The following is a 21,607-nucleotide window of genomic DNA, read 5'->3' as shown; positions in this document are numbered from 1 at the left end:
TGCCATTGAGACCCCAATTGGATTTGCCTACCTGATCTGGGGAAAAAGCGCTGCACGATCAGATGGAACCAGGAAATCTCTTATGTACATCAGCCTTTAATATAACAGCACACCATTACAAAACACCTGCCTTCTGAGAGGCACCATGCTGTGCCTTTTTCCTGCTCTCTTTGTGAGGATTTTACAGACCTGTTCCTTTATAAAAGATATTTTCTCTCATAGTTACTCACTGATTTTTAAATCTAGATGATTCCCTGGGTGATTTACACACTGCAGTTATTTATGGTCATGGACTTGTTTGAAGACGTTTTGGTGGCCGTCTTCGCAGCCACGGTATAATCAAGCCCAAGTGTTACTGCAGGTTCAAATAAGTCATTTACTAATTGCCGGTTGTTACTACAGGCTAAAAGAAACGAAGTCTCAGCTCACAGTGGGTGCTGCAGTTATTCAGCACTACAATTACTCCAAGTTAGAACACTTGGAAGAGACGCACAGCTGAAATCAAAGCATCACAAGCAGAGTGTTATTCTTCTATTCTGGGTCAATCTTGCACTAAATGCTAGATCCTACATTTCCCACAATTCATCTCTTCCATATTCTTTACCTGACTGCTACTGTACATGTTTGTAACACACACTTCCCATTCACTATCTATCTAACCAATGCAATGTATTCTGGTAGTGTCACCTTTTGAGAGGTGAGGCCCTCTTTAGTTGGACCTATTTTATAACACAGTAAGTGAACCACTATGTTGGTTTTCTTTTGAACTGATTGTCCACATAAGGGTTTCGTCCAGTCAGTGTTTGCACTCCTGCCAGTCATCTCTTATCCCCGTCTAGTGGCTTGCTCATCAAAATTGGGGTAGATGCGTCACATGAAAACTCTGAAGCATCTCCCCCATCTTCTACAGGCACACTCCAAACACTGAACCGTCGTATTTCCCTTCTCCAGATCTCACCTTGTCCTCTAATGTTAGGTTTGGTGTAGACTCTGTCTTCATAGATGGGGTCGATGTGGTGTTCAGGGGACTGCAGGGGTCGCAGTTCGGAGCCCAGGTGACTGTGCTGGCTACTGTAGGAACCTCTGGACCCTGGAGAACGCAAGGCGGTGGAAGTTAGACATAGTGACAGATGGATGCATGTGTAGATTTATAAAAATATTCTCGTGGGATAACACTGAATGACAAATTCGACTACAAATGAAAATAAATGATGAAATGCATTAATAGATATGCTTTCATGTACTGGACTGCTTCTGCTCTAGTCATAAATAAAAAAATAGCCATTTACCCTGAAAGCAAAAGAATACACAATAAATCAGGGATACTGTATGCTGGGGAAATGTTTAAAAAAACAAATAAAGCAAACTTTATTTTGAATTTGAGGGTCTTATCTTATTTATTACAAAGAACATCTAATACATTTGAAATAAAATCTTGACAAACTTTAGTCATTTGTTAACATTTGTTTACAAAGCTACAGGGGGAAAAGGCCACAAATGTAGAAAATGTTTCTACATGTTCAGGAAAAAAGTAGAAAATGAATGACTTGACAAGACTCAATGGCATTTGACAGAAACACACATAGAAAAGTAATCATAAAGGTGTCTTGACCTCTACCTGCCAGGCTACCAGGCCTTTGCAGGGTTGCGTTAGCGTACAGCTCGTGGGAAATCTTGTAGGTATCTGCTCCGATGTGATGCAGCATGCGCTTGGTGGGCGACAGGGTGGCATAGCTCCCCACCGCAGAGCTAAGCTGGTGTATGGGTGACGAGGAGTGATTTCCCCCTGGAGAGGCTACCATGGGGAGCGGTGAGGACGAGCCGCCAGCACCTGATGCTACCATGTTGATGGGGGATGAGGTGCTGAGAGAGGAGGAGACACGGAAACTGTTGGACTTTTTGCGTGAACATATTGTGTTTTGTCTAGAATGAAATTACATTCGTAAACATAATAGAAGTGAAAGAGAGCAAACATCAACCTAGATTAAGAGACAAAGATGAATAGCACAGTGTAAAACACAGATGCATCGATAACGGTGCAGCAGACATGCATATCCGAGTTCTAATCTCACACAGAGTTTTGTGTACCCATCTAGTGTTGCGCCAAACAGAAGCATTCAGGCCTTTTTCAGACCTCACCTAAATAGTGAAACTTCACCAAACAGTAGTCAACAAAAACAGAAAAAGAAGAATAAAATCTGGCAATCAAAGTGTCTGTAACTACAGCTACAGAGATCCATCATCCATGTATTTCCTTAATTGTTTCTCTACCATCTTAGGTGAGAGGTGTGGTGCACACTAGGCCGGTCGCCATCTGAGGGCTGACACAGACAGACAGGCACCCACTCACACTCACACCAATTTAGAATCACCAGTTAAACTAACGAGCATGTCTTTGGAAATGGACTGAAAAGGGTCAAATACAGCTCACTGGACAGTTTTTCAAAAATGTGTCCTGATCTAGTCTGAAACTAGATAAGGACACGTTATTAACCTTTTTTACTGCTATTCCTGGTGTGGTGACGTCAGTGTTAGCCTAAACTACACAGCAGTTGAAAGTCAGGCTGTCGATGATCTTTTTTTTCTTCTCAAGTTCTTTAAAGGAAAAAGTAGGCAATTGGGTTTAAAGGTAAATGCATTTAAAGGGAGGTTTTTCTTCATGGTTTTACCCACATCAAACTGCGCTTTATTTCACACCTCTGCTTTAATCCCTAAAGTCATGTTTATTTGTTCAGTAGCTGCCAAGACTAATCTTTTCTGAATATTAAACAAGCACTATGAGTCCCTTGTGTATTAAATAGTATTCACTTAATTATATTAGTGGATACTTGTATCAATTATTGGAAAATCAATGAGTAAATGAATACTCTGTTCCCTTTAATCACATTTTATTTACCTTCAAATGGAGGTGAAATTTGATTTTAGCTTTTTTAATCATCAGTATTTTCTACTGTTATTTTAACCTACATTTACATCACACATATCATATTGCTAATCCATGGTTATTGGCATATAATATACCATTCTAATAAGGGATTTGCTGTATACATTTCCCCCAAATGTATCATATTTTTTGGAAAGCATCTCTACTTGAATTTAAAATAAAATTCTGTGGGTTTGAACAACATTTGGCTCCACAGCATGAGCTTGTAAAGACTGGCCCACCAACAGTCTGCTACTTCATTAGGGGAGTTTTACTTTTAAATCTTTACTTTTCAGTACAGATTTCCTGATCACGCGTGGAGTGCTGAACCCTTCAATCGATCCGTCGAACGTTAAAGACAGGATGATGTAGCACCTTTATTTGTTTCCATTATAGAAAACATTCTATGCAAATCGTGACATTCCTGGATAAAAATAAAAATGTCTGATATTAAACTTTTTCTTGTTGCCAAACTAACACGACTTAAAAACGACTCAGATGTGAAACAGAGGAGAGGTCTCGTGTGTTCTTTAAACCTGAAATGTGAAGTCGTTGTTTAGTCAATGTCATACGGATAACTAACGATTAAGAGCTCTTGCACGCCTCTGGAAGCCTTAGCTGTGGTGCATCATTTTCTGGCACCTTCCCACAATGCACTGCAGTGATTTAAATAATTTTCCATCTCCTCACTGTTTTTTTTAATAGCAGTCAGTGAAAACTGGTTATCTGCAACAATTTTTCCTCACCAACAGCCACAGACATGCTCTCTACTTTTAAGGTTAGACTCAAAACTTCCCATTTTGATAAGGTTATAGTCAGGCCCGGATCAGGTGACCCCGAAGCATCCGTTAATTATGCTGCTACGTGATTCCCTGTGACACACTGAGCATTCTCTTGCTCACCTTTTTTCGTTCCCCGGGTGTTTATATACTACTGCTGCATGTCATTACATTTTGTCTTCTTTCTCCAATAGTGTATGTTCTGTCCTGTCTCTGGTGCTCTCTTCTTTTGGCTGTTCAAATGGAGTTTTTCCTTCCACTGCTCAAAGTGTTTGCTCATAGGGGATTGTCTGTTGGGGTTTTCTCTATAGCATCTTTACCTTACAGTATTAACAGTGTTGGTAGTAATGGAATACATGTAGTAATGGAATACATGTACCGCCTTTACGTATTTAAAATACAAAATATGAGTAACTGTATTCCATTACAGTTACCGTTTAAAAAGGTGATATTCAGAATACAGTTACTGTGTTGAAATAAATGGATTACACGGCAGTCTTTTCTTGTTTCATATGTTAGGCTATGCCCTCTTTATTTTTGGTAATTCCACGCCGGTGGAAACCCAAACAAAACACGCATTAAGAGGCTCTAATGCCTGTGTCTCAATCTCACGGCCCATGTCACCCGTACTTGACGTGAAGAAATATTTTAAAAAATTATTATTCAAAAAAATTATTTAATATCAAGGCAGAGTGTTAGTGTTTTATATACGCGTGGAATAATTTTCTATGGAAGATCACAGCAAAAAGTGCAGCCGTACCTAATGTCCACCCTACTGTTACTCATTTTAAGATTTAAAACTCTAGTTGGTATGGCGAGTATTCTTCAGTAATGGTAATAAATCACACAGCAATAGTACATTCATGTAGTTGTAAAAAGCATGATAATATATTAAGTAATCCAAAGTATTCAGAATACGTTACTCTCATTGAGTAACAGTATTACTCAATTACTCTCATTGAGTAACGTAACGGAATACATTACAAATACATTTTGGGGCATGTAATCTATAATCTGTAGTGGGATACATTTAAAAAGTAACCTTCCCAACACTGAGTATAAAACGCAAATGTTGTTGTGATTTGGCACCATATAAAAAAAAACCCCAACAAACTTGAATTGAGCTGAACTGTTTATGATCTTACTCCAGTGTGTACATGGCTGCTAATTCAGCCCTTTCCCCATTGCAGCAGGCCACCTAGAACTCGATTTTCCAGTGCAAGTCAGAGCACAGACATGCAAATTCACATATTCTAAATGTCCCTTGCATAAAGGCAGAACTGTACAGCAGAGAGAGCCCTTGGCTCGGTCAAACACCTTTCGTGACAAGGAATTAATAAAGCCTACCAACAGTACACAGAGTATTCTGTCATCTGTGTGTCACCATTCTCAGTCCAAGCTGTAAAGAGGAAATGCTATAACCTGCTGTGATCATCTACAGTAAGATCATTTACAATTTGGTAAATTAACAGCAGTGAGCATGTTTGTACCCATTTGTACCTCTGTTGTAGCTTTTGTCAGTTGTTGTGGCAGGATATGGGAATCTGTTAATGTTCATCTTGGTGCCGGTACATTACCTCTGATGATGCACGGTGCAGTGAAAAAGTATCTGCCCCATGATTTCTTAGATTTTTTGCATATTTATCACATTTACTTGTTTCAGGTCATAACACAATTTTTAACATTAGACAGAAATAACTCGAGTAAATACAAAAAAATGTTTTTTTAATTGATTTAACCTATTCAGGGGTAAAAAAAACTATCCAGTTCTAAATGACCCTGTTTGGAAAACTGACTGTCCCTCCTTGTTAAATTAAAACATTTTCTGGAAATCTGAGTTCAGCTTCACTGGCCACACTCAGGTCTGATAACTGCTGGACCTGTTAAATCAAGAAATGACTAAAAAAGAAAGTGAAGTAGGCTAAAAGATCTCAAAAAGCAACACATCATCCCACAATCTTAAAGAAGCAGCTGAAAAACAAAGTTAATTGACATCTGTCACCTTGTAAAGACTTACAAAATTCTTCAGCAAACCACAGTGAGAGCCATTACCTACAAATGAAGAACACTTGAAACATTGGTGAACCTTCCCAGGTCTACCAAAATTACTCCAAGAGCATATTGATGACTCATCCAGGAGGTCACCCCAGGCCCGGAACAACATCTATAGAACCACAGGCCTCAGTTAAGGTTCATGATTCAACAGAAATGGCATCCATGGGAGAGTTCCAAGGAGCAAGAACACAAAGGCTCATTCCACATTTGCCAAAAAACTTTGTGATGAGTTTCAAGACTTTTGGGAAAATATTCTGTTGACTAACAAGACAAAAGGTTTTTGAGTCCTGTTACATCGGCTGTAAAACTAACGCAGCATTTCGTAAAAACAGCATCATACCAACAGTCAAACATGGTGGAGGTAGCTACAAAACCTGGACGACTTACTGTAACAAAATAAGTAACAAATACTGTATAACACTTAAAGTGTACAGGGCCTATTTTGTGACCATGGGATAGGCCAAGCCTATTGAGTTTCTCTGTGCCCCTCCACTTTGGGATTTTACTTCTCAGGTAGGTCCCCAAGACGCCCCCACAGCATAAACTGGTAAGTTAGTAAGTAAAGTAAGCCACGGGGCGATCGTTGCTCAAGAGTTGGCAGTTTGTCTTGTAATCAGAAGGTTGCCAGTTCGAGCCCCTCTGGTGGTCAGAGGGCCCGGTGGCGCCAGTGTCTGGCAGCCTCGCCTCTGTCAGTGCGCCCCAGGGGACCTGTGGCTACAATGTGGCTTGCCATCACCAGTGTGTGAATAGGTGGATGCGCTTTGGGGTCCTTAGGGACTAAGTAAAGCGTCATACAAATCCAGGCCATTTACCATTTAAAATTTTATATACATAGCACCTTTCTGGACAAAAGGTCACAAAGTGCTTCACACAGAGATAACAAGGTATAAAACAAAAACAGACAAAAAGTGATGTGTTTTTAGTTGTTTTTAAAATAGACTACTGAGTCCACAGATCTTTAGCTCAGTGGGAGAGAGTTCCACAGTCTGGGGGCCACAGTTGCAAAAGCTCCGTCTTCCTTAGTTCTCAGCCTTGTATGCTGTATAACAGGTAGGCCCTGATCACGTGACCTCAGGGACCTGCTAGGGACATAGGGCTATAGAAGTTCAGTGATGCAGGCTGGTGCTTGTCCATGAAGAGCTCTGAATGTCAGAACCAGAATCTTAAAATGGACTCTGAATTCAATGGGGAGCCAATGCAGCCGTATTAGCAGCGGTGCCACATGTGAGTACTTCGAGGATTTGGTCAGAAGCCTTCGGTTAGTAAAGATATATTCTTCAAATCGATGTATAATTTGTGTATAGAGTCAGACCAACCTGTAGGATTTGGCGAGTCGGCTGGGTGATTGCTTGGGTGAGGACACTCTCTGTAGCGTGGCGTAGCTGGGCATGTCAGCAGAGGCTGATCCCAGCCGCTGCAGCTTGGTAGGAGATCCCACCGCCTGCAGAGGGGAGCTTACGCGCTGCAATGCAAGATTTGTAATTCATTAATTGGGAATGTCACTCACATTAAATATTCATCCTCTCTTCTTATTCCTATCATTACTTCCATAGAGATGAACAACTCCCTCCCGGAGCTGGAAAACCAGAGAGCAGAAACTCTAATCCGTGATAACATCCTGATGAAGAGCTCTGGGTTATCAGACCAAACATGAAGTCACGACTGTAAACTTTTACAACCAAATGAACTTGAAATGCAGCCGTGAGCAACGGGCCGCCAAATGAAGTTCCCTCAGAATTGAATTGGTTGAACAAATATTTCCAATGCCTTTCAGGCACAGAGCTAAAGGGACAATTTAAAACACTGTTAATTTGGACGAGCGTGGTCAAGTTGTGATACACCGGAAAAGTGAAGGTAAATCAGTTTAAATGTTCAACGGAGTTACAATAAAGAATTATGAAAAATGAACTAATGAGTGAACAGTAGTGTAAATCGCCACCTGTTACAGCACATGTTAGTGCAAGTTTGATGTTTTTTGGTTTTTCCCTGTGGCAGCCAACAACCAGAAGGCTGCACACTTTCTAATAATCACTGTTACATGAATAAAAAAATCAGAATCATGGGTAATAAATCCTAAAGTTAATTAAATTGTTATTTGACTGTTTCCAAAGCAATGAAACGATATTGATAACCTCTAACTATAGTGATGATAGCATATGTATGTATTAATGTCTTTATGCACACATTCTCTTCCGTAATGGGAATCTGAACAAAGCTTTGCATGAACATCGTCACACATGCAGTGATCATGTAACTGCGAATGCAATGTTACGTTCTCACGTGTCACGTTTAACGTAATGACTTTATAGTTACCAAAATTACAGAAATAAAGTCAACTAAACGGGACTTTGTAGTAACAGTTCCTGCAAGAATAACGATAATGTATATAAAAGAAAGAGCGGGCTCAGTTTGGATACCTTTGCAACAGACACTGACACCATCCAGTGAATATGTAAGACACATTCTGCTTCACAGGTTTTTCTCCACAAACATGTTGAGCAACATAAGGTCGAATGTTGAATTTGTTCAGTGGTTCTGAGATTTTAACATTTGTTAACAAAAGCTTTTTCTGTCTCTCTTTTGTGGGTTTGTCAGCGGGATGTGTGAAATAGACACGTAATTTGGCAGAGATTTGGTGGCCTTTGCCACAACGATTACCCGAACAATGCTTGCTGACTCTGTGTTGAAAACGTGTGAAAATACTACAGCTTGTATCTTTTGAGATCAATGGAAGCAGCTTGAATTTGACTTCAGTATTAGTGCATTAGAAATTATCCAATCGCTACATGAAACCCTTCAATACACTTTGGTTGCAGTGTGTACAGGAGCAGTGGAGAACGCATCAGTCACACAACAACTGAAGCATCATAGTAATACCTTTAGGGATATGTACCTGTGCAGGCAAAGTGGCACACGAGTAATACATGGATGGTCCAGCAGGTGCAGGTCCGCCCTCTGTGGACATGTGGAAAGCGCTGCCAAAGGCCTGCTGGGCAAATGAGTCTCTCTGGGACTGTGAAGGAGAGTCTGTGCCTGCTAACTGGGCAGCTGCACGGCTGGATGTCACCTGAAGATGGGTGGAGGGAAGAAACATAAGACAGATGAGGGGAAGAAGGGGTCACACAGAGAGGGAGAAAGGAAGGGGGAGACAGATGTGAATGAAGATGTAAGAGGACAAGAAAGGAGGGTGAAGAAGAGCGCACAGGTTAGGAGGACACGGGACAGGAGACACGAAGAAGACAGAGGGCTGGAGAAAGGGCATTTGGAGAAGGTAAATCAGAGGAACAAGCACCTGGTTGTAGCTGTGGACTGCTCCTCCGATTTGCCCACTGCGGCCTGGGACTGATTCTCCAAGTGTCAGCCCTTGATTACTATGGTAACCAGCTGCTGCATAGGCATCTTGATTGTTAAGCTGTAAAGCGCTTTGGGACAGGAGTCCTTGTCCTGATGGGAAAAATGAAAAAGAGTCGAATTAATAAGGGTGATGAGCACTGGCCAAGGACGTGGTTACTGAGCCTGCACAATGTGCAAATTTTTTAAGGAGAAAAATCCTGTTCATTAAATTCATTAAAATGATCTTTAAAAAAGAAGAATCTGGGTTAGCAGTCTGAAGAAAGCTAAAATGATTTACAAGAAATTTGTTGACCAGTGTCAAAAGCCACCTTACAAACAGACTTTATTTCTGTCAAGCTGCTTTTATGTAACTGTTTTCAAATGACTCTTACTTTCTACAACAGTCAGTTATTGTGTAAAGACTTCGTCTGTCTGTGGCCTTGAAGGCATTCTGTAACCTACTTTACATCCCACGTGTTATACAATGTATTTCTTTTTTATGGGAGAAAGACTAAACGTGAATACAACAAGCAGGACTGTGTTGGTCTGTAACAGACCTTGAAATGAAGAATAGAGAAAGGAAGAAGCACACTGAAGGCTGAAATGGGATGAAACAGATTTACTTATCGTCCTGTTTTAAGGCATCCACTTGCTTTTTACCCACTATGTTATTCTGGCCTCTCTCCACTCTCTTCCAGTCATGCTCCATGACCCTTAAATCTCACTCTATTCCTGACCTCCATTTAAAACACACTCTTTTCCTGCCTCTATCAGTTCCTTTATTGCTCTCGACTACCTGAGTGTCTCTCCCTCTCTCTCTCCATTCCATCTGCCTGTATAATTCAGCAGGGAGAGTGACACAAAAGTGTTAGAATGAGGCCAACAATGAAACTTTCACAAACTCACTCAAGGATGCACTGAAATAATCCATTTTCATTTGCTGTGAAAAAGTAAAACTTGTGGCTTCATAAATAAAAAATGAAGTGTAGTTAGTGAAAAGTTCTTTTTTTATTTTTTTAAAAAAGACTGGTAGCTCTCTTAACTACTAGTTGAATATGAAGCTAGTGGGTGGAGTGGGTTAAGGCGGCATTAAGGGAGCATTCACGTGTAAGGACTGTTTCAACATTCGACGGTGGGTGTGGCAGATTTTCAGCAGGGTATTTTTACTGATGCTACCTTTTGCAGAGATAACCAGTGTGGTGGTGGTCAACAGGTTTGCCTTTCAAAAGGCAATCATCATCTCAACATAAGAATAATAATCATACCATCAAGGACTCACAAATGTAAGCGCATTCCTGGAAAGGGACTGACGAAACTGCCGGAATGGGTGTAAGGGGGATGTACAAAGAAGTGGGAAAACTTGAAGGACAAAATATGGTTGCCCCAGAGAAAACAAGAAAGGTCCCCATTTTGATAATTAGAGGAAACACGAACCCAGCCTACAGGGACTCACGAGCTAGAATACTCCTCATGTCAGTCGCATGTCTGGAAAAATGGGAGCATTGCATCAGGAATGGAGCCTGGCGTTAAAAAATAATCAAATATAAGATCCCATCTGCTGCAGCCCCTTTATGGAAATTAGGGAGTAGGCAAAAGAAGGCACAGCAGTGCCGTAGTAATAGTCATTTATGGCAAGGACACAACACCTTCATTAGAAATTAGCACGAGCCAAGCTATCTGCCTAACTGCCAACAACAAAGTCAGGAAGGTACTGCACAAGCACCTCCCTCATTCTCTCTGAATAGTTTCATAATGTGATTTGATCGAATAGAAGGATGACTGTGATTTTATTGCTGGCATTGGCTTGAAAAGTTTAGCTAAACTTTTCAGCACAAGCAGAACGATTCAAGTTTGCAAGACATCGCTCACCTCTATTAGTCTATCAGCGCCTGTGTAATTAACAACAGAGTGCTGGTTTTAGGGTTTTTTTTCCCCTCTTTAAGACCAGCACTTTTCCACAGGTCCTGGTTGATTTTTTAAAGATACCAAGACACTTTAATTCTGCAACATTTTGGATATTGAAAGGAATTACCTTCACTAAGCACCATGGGGAGTGAATTTTCAAAGCCCAACTACTTCATAAATGCTGCTTTGTGATGCCAGTTTACTGAATGCTGACTTTTACAGGGTCAGAAAACCAGCAGCTCCAAGCTAACTGAAGGTAAGATAATAAAAAATTGCTTAAACGTCAGGCTTAGCTAACCCTCCGCTGGCTGTGTGAACTAACTGGTAAGAGAATGGAAGTTGCTTTCAGTCTTCAGGGAGAAAAAAAATAATAGTGGTTTGACTAGATCCAGCCATCATCAACAACACTAAAACATCATCTCATGACAATGTGCAAAGGATCCACTGCCAACACTCTGGACCCAGACACTACAGAACAATCCCAAATACTGAACTACAAAATATAATCTTGTGATTGACTAGTGCTTCTTCCCCTCAGCTGTTACAAGGCGAGCTTATACAGGTATTTGGACACTTTTATAAATAGTAAATGCGCTAAATGACCTTTAACCTCATAAGATAATAGTCTAGTCTTAACAGCCTTTGAACTGACACGAAAGCATACATAACAGGTTCTAGATTTACATTTAAAGGGTTGATTCAATCTCTCAAGAGTTTATCCATCATGATTAGAAATAATAAAAAACAAATTTAAGACCTTTTACTTTGTTGTATTTTTTATTAAGGCTCTACAAACACAAAGTAGCATCGCAGTGATAATTAAATCAGTTTTACACATTACCAGTCTTAACACGTCGTTCCACATCATAACACTTTATTTTTTATGACAGCAGCCAATTTGTGAACATAAAAGTTTTAGACCAGCATTTCAAATAATACAAAAATGGAGCAAGTGACGCAAAAAGTCATAATCCTTATTGGCCAAGACATGTTTAGGTGTCTGGAACAACATTTAAAATGCATCTACATGGATGCTATTTTTATGTCTCCATGTTTAATAGGGAATGGCATTCCGAGTCAGGAAGAGAGGCAGGGTTAACTAGCTGACGACTGCGTTAGAGCAGAGTTAAATAGGTTAACAGCAGGTTTACGCTATCTTACAGCCAAAGCATAATGACATTAAATGCTTCACTGCTAATTTTACATGCAGCCTCATTAGGGCTTCTAAAGCGTTTGCAGTCTTGTGATTTGCACATGGACCATTTCATTTCCAGTGTAAACATGCAAACATGCGTAGACTGTGACACATAACACAGACTCACGCGGCACGGAGGCATGAACCATAATCACAAAAGCATCTAGAAAGCATCAAATGAGAATGTTAAGGGAATAATTTGGGAAGAGGAGGGCGGGAGCTGCTTGTACAACAGCCAAAACCCTCCCATCTCTCTTATTAAAGTGCTGTTTCATTTTTGATGCAACCTTGATTAATTCACTTTGGTGATGATAGCAATAATGTTCCTAATAAACGGCTTTAATTACAGAAATTAAACTTTTTTTAGCCAATAAGGTATTTTAAAAAAATGGTGTCCCGTTGTAGCTGCAGCGTTGCATGCATGTATCAGCAGATATACTAGATTACGTTCCCTTTATCCTGGCAAAATAACTGACTGCACCCATGTTTATTAAATTTTTAGCACTCAGTACTCTCAAAGGAGTTCTTGAGCTGTCCTCTGTCAGCAGTGGCTGTTCCTTTAATCTCCGCTTGTGTCACTTTTTTTGCCAGCAGTCTAAGAATCAAACCAAGAACGGCGCACGGGACAAAACCAAGAAACGTTGCTTATTTGTGATTATTAAAGAAGAGAGAAATCTTAGTGCCGGCGGTCCATAAACACTGCACGAGGCAGATAAGGCCAGCAGCTAACGGCAAAAGGAGGCACTCTGGATAAAAGGGTTGCAAAATAAAGCACGACCAAAGTGAAAAGTCACATTAAAGTACAGAGAATGGCTGCAGGCGGAGTAGCTGGTGATTCTGCATAATTTAAAATGTGATATCAAGCTAAGGGTGCTGGCTGAGTTTACTGGGTCGAGGCCTCAGTGTCCAATATGCTCATCTTCCGAGAGTACACACGTATATGCATACACAGGCTTAAAACACACATGCACATGCACGCGCGCGTACACACACACACACACACACACACACACACACACACACATAGTGAAATGAAGGAATTTGTACTCCAGGCCTGTTTGAGATCAATTCACACACTCTCATGCACACAAGAGTCAAATGTGTGTGTACAAAGCCAGGGGACATTTTCCACAGTTTTTCTTTGCCACTTTAGGTGTGTTTCATATGGCTAGTGGAGCCTTTAAGGAAACAAAGGGCCTCATAAATACATTATTACTCATATGGCATGACACTAAAGGCTCCACTCATTCCGTCTGATGTAAGTGAGTGTGTGTAGGAAAAGATAGGGGTGTATTAGTGTAGTAGCAGGAAAGTAATGGGGTCCTGTAAGAAGGTCTCTGCTTGTACATTTTAATATCTATTCAGAGCTGAGTGAACAGACACACGCACACTTGGATCCCACCTGCCCCCGTGATCTCATGCATGAACACTGAGCACATTTGCATATACCTGAATCTACGGAGTTGTGCACATTCTGACCTCTTTTCTCTTTTCTGTCATGCACGCAGACCCAAAGAGCTTTTCTTCGTGACCAGACTTCTCGATTGACATGTTTTAATATTTCATGAGGTGGTCTATATTTAGATGCCCATTAGAGGCACGTCGAGTCTGCAACACAAATGAAACTGCATGCACGGTCCCAAATAGCTGCTCGCAACACAGCCGCAAACACCAGCATGAAGCAGCGTGAAGACACTCGGTGTACTCTGCTGCTGTGTCACATTAATCTGCTCAGCAGCTCGAGTAAAAGGCATGGATTCTGCTGCTCCAGTGGGCATGGGTTACAGGTGTGTGTGGGCGTATGTAAACATCTCTTCATTTGTCATACAGGTATTATATTTCCTATGCATGCATGTGCTTGGCTGTGTGCTAAGTAGTGTGTACTTTTAACTAAACGAGACAAAATAAAAATGTAAGTGCAACCGGCAAACAGCCCTGTGTGGTTAGTTTAGTTTTACGAGTGAGTTAAAAAAGCTGTTCTGGTTTTCTAAAAAAGGGCAGAGTCAGTTCGTTTCAATATCAAGAGCAAAAACACAACAGGCTTTTTTTCAGCGTTAAATGTTGGAGCAGCTAGCAGTAAATCACACGTCACAAACCTTGGTAAGTCAGTTTGCGCGCTTGATTTAAATATTCTCCTCGCTATCTTTTGTACCTTAAAAAACAAGCTCCCAGAAATACATATGCAAAAGGGTCAGTCACAAAAATCTCTGAGTTCCCACCTCTTAAATTCAATCTTTTCATTGCGCTCTATCATAGCGCAACACACTAGTAAATTTCGTGCATTTTAAATCATGCTAATAAACAGTGTTTTCTTAACACAAGCAAACAATTATTTGCCACGATTAGAGTAATTTCCCACGTAATTGTGTGGATGCTTTAAGCATCCACACTATTGAGTTCCTGTTTCTCTTTATTCTTTATTCTACTTTATTCTAGTTGCCGCTTTTTGTGCTTTTTTTGGCACTTAACTACTTCCACAATTTTCAGCCGATTTTCACCGTTCAAATTTTAAACTATTCTGCTATTTCTGCTAATGATCGCTATGACTTTTGCTATTTTTTGCTATTATACTTTTTAAAATATTAAGCTTTTTTCCTTTAATTTGTCCCATTGAAATGAATGGGAAACTTCCAAAATTCTGCTAAATTTTGCTTGTTTTTGAAACTTAACTACTTCCTCATACTTTCACCTAGAACAACCATTCAAACTTTAAAATGTTCACAAAATATTGGGCTATTCAGGTATGATTCAGCTTTTTCAAATCTTTTACTGTTTTACTTTTATGCCTCTTAAAGTTTTGAGTTGCAAAATTGTGATTTTTCACAAAATACATGCGTTGTTATGGTTGCTATGCTCTTGGCTTCCAGTGTGCCACTGAAGCTTTTGCAATTTTCTCTTCATGTCCGAACAACTGTTTGCTACTTGCTCAATTTTCACTCAACTTCCACAAATTATACATCAAAACGTAGGTATTTTTGCTGGCTTTCAGAAAATGTCACTATCATTGTTGTGGGATTCATAGAATTTTGGAAAATCTCCTCAGACCAACACAATGTCAGAAAACTCTCCATATAAAGTGAATGGAGAGCTTGTTCAAAATCACCGCTGCATTTCTGTAATGAGAGGCATATTCGAATCGTCATATCTCCTTAACGAAGCAAAGTTAAGACATGAGGCTTGTCCCGGTATATCTTCAGACACTCCTGACGCTCACAATTCAAGAATTGTTTTCTCACCTATTACCATTTGGCCATGAATTACGTTTGTTTGAGGGTAGGAAATTTGTCCCTCGCTCAGATTTCTTCAGCTTTGAAACTGTGGAAATGAACCACTTTTTTCTCTCGTCATAACTTTTTGTTGGATTTCCACAGAGACCTGAAAATTTCCATGATTGTTCACCAAAGCCTGCTGTCTCTTACGGTGAAAGAATGATATCGATACTCCAAATAGATTTAGAGTTAGAAAGCGTTGTTTGAGGGCAAGTCAAGGCAGTTTTTGCTTCGCTCTACTCAGTTATGGTGCATTAGAAGTAAGATATCTTTAATAATTCATATTTTAATGATAAATTGTTAACACTGGAAGATTCCCCCATCTCTTCTGAACAAAACGGTGTAAGAATGACCGCTCTAGCCCCTACGGTTAGGAAATTATGGTCATTTGTTTGAGGGGAGTCCTCACTATGAGAAATAGGCTGCAATAATCCTGTGCCTCTCTGTGCTGCGTGTGTAAAAAGATGCACCTGTTTTGGCGGGAAAACGTAAACAGCCACTCTGATTGGTGGATTTAAATTCGGCAGCTCTCTCCCTCTGTGTCTGTCTGTGTGTGTGTGTGTGTGTGTGTGTGTGTGTGTGTGTGTGTGTGTGTGTGTGTGTGTGTGTGTGTGTGTTTAGTGGGAGAGAGAGGACCCTGCCCTTATTTGGCAGCATGTCATTGTAGGATTTAAATTGAATATAGTTAGACTGGTTGACTGGATTAGAGCCTGTGTTTGTGTGTCCCTCTGTGCATTTGTGTTTCAATATGCCTCCATATTTGTAATTTTGTAAGTTATTACTATTCTGCTAAATCATAGTATTTCTGGTACTTTTCGGTACTTGTGCTAAATACAGTATTTCTGCTAAATCATACTATTTCTGCTTTTCATAAGATTTGTGCCTAATATAGTATTTCTGCTAAATTATAGTATTTATTCTTTTTATAGGATTTGTGCCTAACATAGTATTTCTGCTAAATTATAGTATTTCTGCTTTTTATACTATTTGTGCCTAATATAGTATTTCTGCTTTTTATAGGATTTGTGCCTAATATAGTATTTCTGCTTTTTATAGGATTTGTGCCTAATATAGTATTTCTGCTTTTTATAGGATTTGTGCCTAATATAGTATTTCTGCTTTTTATAGGATTTGTGCCTAATATAGTATTTCTGCTTTTTATAGGATTTGTGCTTAATATAGTATTTCTGCTAAATTATAGTATTTCTGCTTTTTATAGTATTTGTGCTAAAACATAGTATTTCTACTAAATGTAGTATTTATGCTTAATCATAGTATTTCTATATATTTCTGCCAGGTCCCCAGGCAGCCAATCCTCTGTGAGGACTGAGAAATTCAAATTTTCAAATCAGGGCCTGCACGGCTTCCCAGCCAATCATATATGTGTCCTGAGGCATTCAAATTTGCATATTGGGGCCTTCATGGCTTCTAAGCCAGCCAATCATATCAGGGCTGAGGAATTCAAATCCACAAATCAGGGCCTGCACAGCTTCCCAGCCAGCCAATCATATATGTGGCCTCAGCCATTCAAATTTGCATATTGGGGAATTCGTGGCTTCTAAGTCAATAAGTCATCCATGTCATATATCTCTAAAAATTCATATTTTAATGATAAATTGTCAACACTTGAAGATTCCCCAATCACTTCTGAACAAAACGGTGTAAGAATGACCGCTCTAGCCCCTACGGTTAGGAAATTATGGTCATTTGTTTGAGGGGAGTCCTCACTATGAGAAATAGACTGCAATAATCCTGTGTCTCTCTGTGCTGCGTGTGTAAACAGAAGCACCTGTTTTGGCGGGAAAAAGTACACAGCCACTCTGATTGGTGGATTTAAATTCGGCAGCTCTCTCCCTCTGTGTCTGTGTGTGTGTGTGTGTGTGTGTGTGTGTGTGTTTAGTGTGTTTGTGTGTGTGTGTGTGTGTGTGTGTGACAGAGAGAGAGAGAGAGAGAGAGAAAGCCTTTTAATGGGATAATCTCATTGTAAGATTCAAATTCAATATATTTAGACTGGTTGACTGAATTGGATCTTGTGTGTGTGTGTGTCTCTCTTGTGTGTGTGTCTCTCTGTGCATGTGTGTTTCCTCATGTGTACATATTTGTAATTGTGTGGCTGTCATAAATTTTTTTGCAGATTTTTGTCATTTAACTAGTATATTTGAGGGAACCTCAGCATGTTCAGCATTTTTTCAGCTGTCCATTTTGCTTTTCCAATTTTTCTGTTTAACTTATTACTATTGTGCTAAATCATACTATTTCTGCTATTTTATAAGATTTGTGCTTAATATACTATTTCTGCTTTTATAGGATTTGTGCTTAATATACTATTTCTGCTAAATGTAGTATTTATGCTTAATCATACTATTTCTGCTTTTCATAGGATTTGTGCTTAATATAGTATTTCTGCTAAATTTAGTATTTCTGATTAATTATAGTTTTTCTACTAAATCATAGTACAGTATTTCTGCTTTTTATGGGATTTGTGCTAAAACATAGTATTTCTGCTAAATGTAGTATTTATGCTTAATCATACCATTTCTGCTTTTTATAGGATTTGTGCTTAATATAGTATTTCTGCTAAATTATAGTATTTCTGCCAAATTATAATATTTGTGCTAAAACATAGTCTTAATTTAAAATTACAATATTCATAGTTCATCACAGTGTCTCTGGTAAATCACAATATTTCTGCTCTGTTGTACTATTTTTCTAAATCATAGTGTTTCTGTAATGTTTAAGTATTTTTGGCTAAATATATTCTTTCTGTTATCTTATACTATTTCTCCTAAATTCTTGTATTTTTGAGAAGTTATCATGTTTCTGGTAAGTTACAATATTTCTGCTAAATTCTGCTATGCTATTGTATTTCTGCCAAGTATTATGTTTCCTCTAAGATATTGCAGTTCTGCTAAGTTATTCCATTTTAGCAAAGTTCTTTTGCTTCTGCAAAGTTTTTACAATTTCTGCAACTTTTCAGCTTTTTCAGCTACTTTTTGCATACAGCTTCAGCTTTAAGCATCCACACTGCATTTTCGCAGGAAATGCAAATTTTTCTAGTTGGTGATTGATTTCAGAGAGTTAGCATTTCTAGACAGCAACTCTAAATCAATCGCAGCTTTTATCATCAGAGCTAGCTAGCAAGTTGAGCTAACATTGAATGAGTTGGCTTAAAGTCTCCGCCTGAATAAAAAAATACAATAAAAGAATTATGATAGAGGTATCAAGGCTAGCTATGCAGCTTGCATATTAAAGACATGGACAATGTCAGTATATACATTCTAAGACTGACATTAAGAATGATTTCCCAGATATACTCAATTCTTTTCAATTCAGTTAGCCGATAACATCCATTAGCATCTATGCAAGTTTCTTAACAGGATTCATATACTACACACTAGATGCGCTAGTAATGATATATGTGTGTGTGTGTGTGTGTGTGTTGCTAATGTAACTAGCTAAGTCGTGACATATTATTGTGTGGATGCTTTAAGCATCCACACTATTGAGTTCCTCTTGGGACTTCCGTACACTTTTTGGCACTTAACTACTTCCGCAATTTTCAGCCGATTTTCACCGTTCAAATTTTAAACTATTCTGCTATTTCTGCTAATGTGTGCTATGTCTTTTGGTATTTTTCACTATTATACTTTTTAAAATATTAAGCTTAATTTGTCCCATTGAAATGAATGGGAAACTTCTGCAATTCTGCTAAAATTTGCTTGTTTCTGAAACTTAACTACTTCCTCATATTTTCACGTAGAACAACCATTCAAACTTTAAAATGTTCTCAAATTATTGGGCTATTCAGGTATAAATCAGCTTTTTCAAATCTTTTACCGTTTTACTTTTATGCCTCTTAAAGTTTTCAGTTGCACAATTGTGATTTTTCACAAAATACATGCGTTGTTATGGTTGCTATGCACTTGGCTTCCAGTGTGCCACTGAAGGTTTTGCAGTCTTCTCTTCATGTCCGAACAACTTCTTGCTACTTGCTCAATTTTCACTCAACTTCCACAAATTATACATCAAAACGTAGGTATTTTTGCTGGCTTTCCGAAAATGTCACTATCATTGTTGTGAGATTTATAGAATTTTGGCAAATCTCCTCAGACCAACACAAAGTCGCAAAACTCTCCATAGAAAGTCAATGGAGAGCTTGTTCAAAATCACCGCTTGATTTCTGTAACGAGAGGCATATTCAAATCGTTATATCTCCTTAACGAAGCAAAGTTAAGACATAAGGCTTGTCCCAGTATATCTTCAGACACTCCTGACGCTCACAATTCAAGAATTATTTTCTCACCTATTACCATTCTGAAATGAGTTAGACTTGTTTGAGGGTAGGAAATTTGTCCTTCGCTCAGATTTCTTCAGATTTCAAACTCTGGAAATGAACCACTTTTTTCTCTCGTCATAACTTTTTGTTGGATTTCCACAGAGACCTGAAAATTTCCATGACTGTTCACCAAAGCCTGCTGTCTCTTACGGTGAAAGAATGATATCGATACTCCAAATAGATTTAGAGTTAGAAAGCGTTGTTTGAGGGCAAGTCAAGGCAGTTTTTGCTTCGCTCTACTCAGTTATGGTGCATTACAAGTCAAATATCTTTAATAATTCATATTTTAATGATAAATTGTCAACACTTGAAGATTCCCCCATCTCTTCTGAACAAAACGGTGTAAAAATGACCGCTCTAGCCCCTACGGTTAGGAAATTATGGTCATTTGTTTGAGGGAAGTTGTCACTATGAGAAATAGACTGCAATAATCCTGTCTCTCTCTGTGCTGCGTGCACCTGTTTTGGCGGGAAAAAATACACAGCCTCTCTGATTGGTGGATTCAAATTCAGCAGCTCCCAGTCTGCTCTACTGAGCTAGAAACTTACTTCTCTCTCCCTGTGTGTGTGTGTGTGTGTGTGTGTGTGTGTGTGTGTGTGTGTGTGTGTGTGTGTGAGACAGAGAGAGAGAGAGAGACAGAGACAGAAAGCCTTTTAATGGGATGATCTCATTGTAAGATTTAAATTCAATATATTTAGAATGGTTGACTGAATTGGATCTTGTGTGTGTGTCTCTCTGTGCATGTGTGTTTCCTTATGTGTACATATTTGTGATTGTGTGGCTGTTATATTTTTTTTTGCTGATTTTTTCATTTAACAAGTATATTTGAGGGAACCTCAGCATGTTCAGCATTTTTTCAGCTGTCCATTTTGCTTTTCCAATTTTTCTGTTTAAGTTATTACTATTGTGCTAAATCATACTATTTCTGCTATTTTATAAGATTTGTGCTAAATATAGTATTTCTGCCAAATATAGTATTTCTGATTAATTAGAGTTTTTCTACCAAATAGCACAGTATTTTTGCTTTTTATAGGATTTTTATAGGATATTTATATTGCTTAATATAGTATTTCTGCTAAATTATAGTATTTCTGCCATTTTATAGTATTTGTGCTAAAACATAGTATTAATTTAAAATTACAATATTCATAGTTCATCACAGTGTCTCTGGTAAATCACAGTATTTCTGCTATGTTGTACTATTTTTCTAAATCATAGTGTTTCCATAATGTTTAAGTATTTCTGGCTAAATATATTCTTTCTGTTATCTTATACTATTTCTCCTAAATTCTTGTATTTTTGAGAAGTTATCATGTTTCTGGTAAGTTACAATATTTCTGCTAAGTTCTGCTATGCTATTGTATTTCTGCCAAGTATTATGTTTCCTCTAAGATATTGCAGTTCTGCTAAGTTATTCCATTTTAGCAAACTTCTTTTGCTTCTGCAAAGTTTTTACAATTTCTGCAACTTTTCAGCTTTTTCAGCTACTTTTTGCATACAGCTTAGCTTTAAAGCATCCACACTGCATTTTCGCAGGAAATGCAAATTTTTCTAGTTTCCTTTGAAAGTAATCCTAGTAAGAATGTGTTATTCCATTTATAGCAAAACATCATCAGTCTACAATTGTGTGAGTTGTTTTTCTTTACTGATCAAGACAGCTGGATTTTACAGTGAGAGGCGGAAGCATATGAATACTTATAGAAGCCATTTTAAATAGTTGAAAAACCCAAATGTTTCATGTTGTAAACATTCACACTCATCCCATGCTTAGATTATTCAGTAAACTGTAAACTAATTGTTCAGATATGTCGT

At 38.7% G+C, this 21,607-nt stretch overlaps 1 protein-coding gene across 9 annotated transcripts in view; it reads right to left on the bottom strand.

Moving 5' to 3' along the window:
• Positions 1-21,607, bottom strand: part of ctnnd2b (catenin (cadherin-associated protein), delta 2b) — a 244,366-nt gene that overhangs the window by 88,782 nt on the left and 133,977 nt on the right. For 6 of the 9 annotated variants that reach the window (XM_085255835.1, XM_085255837.1, XM_085255839.1 and 3 more), the window contains 5 exons: positions 9,050-9,201; positions 8,651-8,824; positions 7,074-7,219; positions 1,613-1,863; positions 959-1,090 (listed from right to left, as the gene is read on the bottom strand). In XM_085255835.1, the coding sequence (XP_085111961.1) occupies positions 959-1,090; positions 1,613-1,863; positions 7,074-7,219; positions 8,651-8,824; positions 9,050-9,201 (855 nt within the window). The remainder of the gene's footprint in view (positions 1-958; positions 1,091-1,612; positions 1,864-7,073; positions 7,220-8,650; positions 8,825-9,049; positions 9,202-21,607) is intronic. The other 3 variants (XM_085255836.1, XM_085255844.1, XM_085255842.1) reach the window with 1 other exon arrangement.

The sequence above is a fragment of the Mchenga conophoros genome, linkage group LG18 (assembly GCF_057382185.1).
Source record: "Mchenga conophoros isolate Kocher_MC1m ecotype Shallow Benthic linkage group LG18, M_conophoros_male_GT1.1, whole genome shotgun sequence".
Lineage (NCBI taxonomy): Eukaryota > Metazoa > Chordata > Actinopteri > Cichliformes > Cichlidae > Mchenga > Mchenga conophoros.
The sequence above is the reverse complement of the archived record's forward strand: the minus strand, read 5'-3'. Positions and strand labels throughout refer to the sequence as shown.